A 665-nucleotide genomic window follows, 5' to 3' on the forward strand; every position below is an offset into this window, starting at 1 on the left:
GGTATCGGATGCGCAGTTGGCCTCACGTGGTTCACCGTGCCGGGAATGCCAAGGTCAGCACAGCAGCAGGACTGGAAATACCTCTTTTGGCACGAGCCTGCATTGCTCTTCCGCTGCTCTTTCTGCTCACTGCCGCACCTCTGAGAAGGAAGTGTGTGGCGCAGTTTGCAGGGTTTTTGAAGCATGGCTATCTGAAACAACTGTATGAAATCTTGTGCACGTTATTAAACAGCATTGTTTTCTGTAAAGGATTTCTGTCCCAAATTGTTGTGGTTTTGAGATCATCTCTCTTTGGAGCCTGACTTGCAGAGCGCTGTTTCTGCCTGTTTCAGGTGGGGAGTTGTGTTGTGTTCACCTGGCAGCAAAGCACAGCAATTTCTGTTTCTAATGTACTGGAAAAGCAAATGTGAGGTAGAATGAATTTCTCTGGTTTTCAAGTTCGCTTTTAACCTTGGTACTGAAGCAGTCTGCATTTTCTTAATTCTCCTACTTACATAATTGTAGGATAACAAAGAAAAAAATACAGAAGTGTGAGACGATTGCGAAGCCTTTAAGTACAGTCCAAGGTTTACAGCTCTCTCTCTTCTCGCAGAGGATGCCAGCCCCCATCAGACTGCGGGAGTTGATCCGGACCATCCGGACAGCGAGAACCCAGGCGGAAGAGC

The 665-nt window shown here is 47.2% G+C and overlaps 1 protein-coding gene across 1 annotated transcript in view; it reads left to right on the top strand.

The window, feature by feature from the left end:
- The first annotated feature begins 595 nt into the window (after positions 1-595).
- Positions 596-665, top strand: part of LOC104545492 (AP-1 complex subunit gamma-1-like) — a 28828-nt gene continuing 28758 nt past the window's right edge. Inside the window, 1 exon segment of the mRNA XM_010190648.1 lies at positions 596-664. Coding sequence (XP_010188950.1) covers positions 596-664 — 69 coding nt within the window.

The sequence above is a fragment of the Mesitornis unicolor genome, unplaced genomic scaffold (genome assembly GCF_000695765.1).
Source record: "Mesitornis unicolor isolate BGI_N332 unplaced genomic scaffold, ASM69576v1 scaffold24910, whole genome shotgun sequence".
Lineage (NCBI taxonomy): Eukaryota > Metazoa > Chordata > Aves > Mesitornithiformes > Mesitornithidae > Mesitornis > Mesitornis unicolor.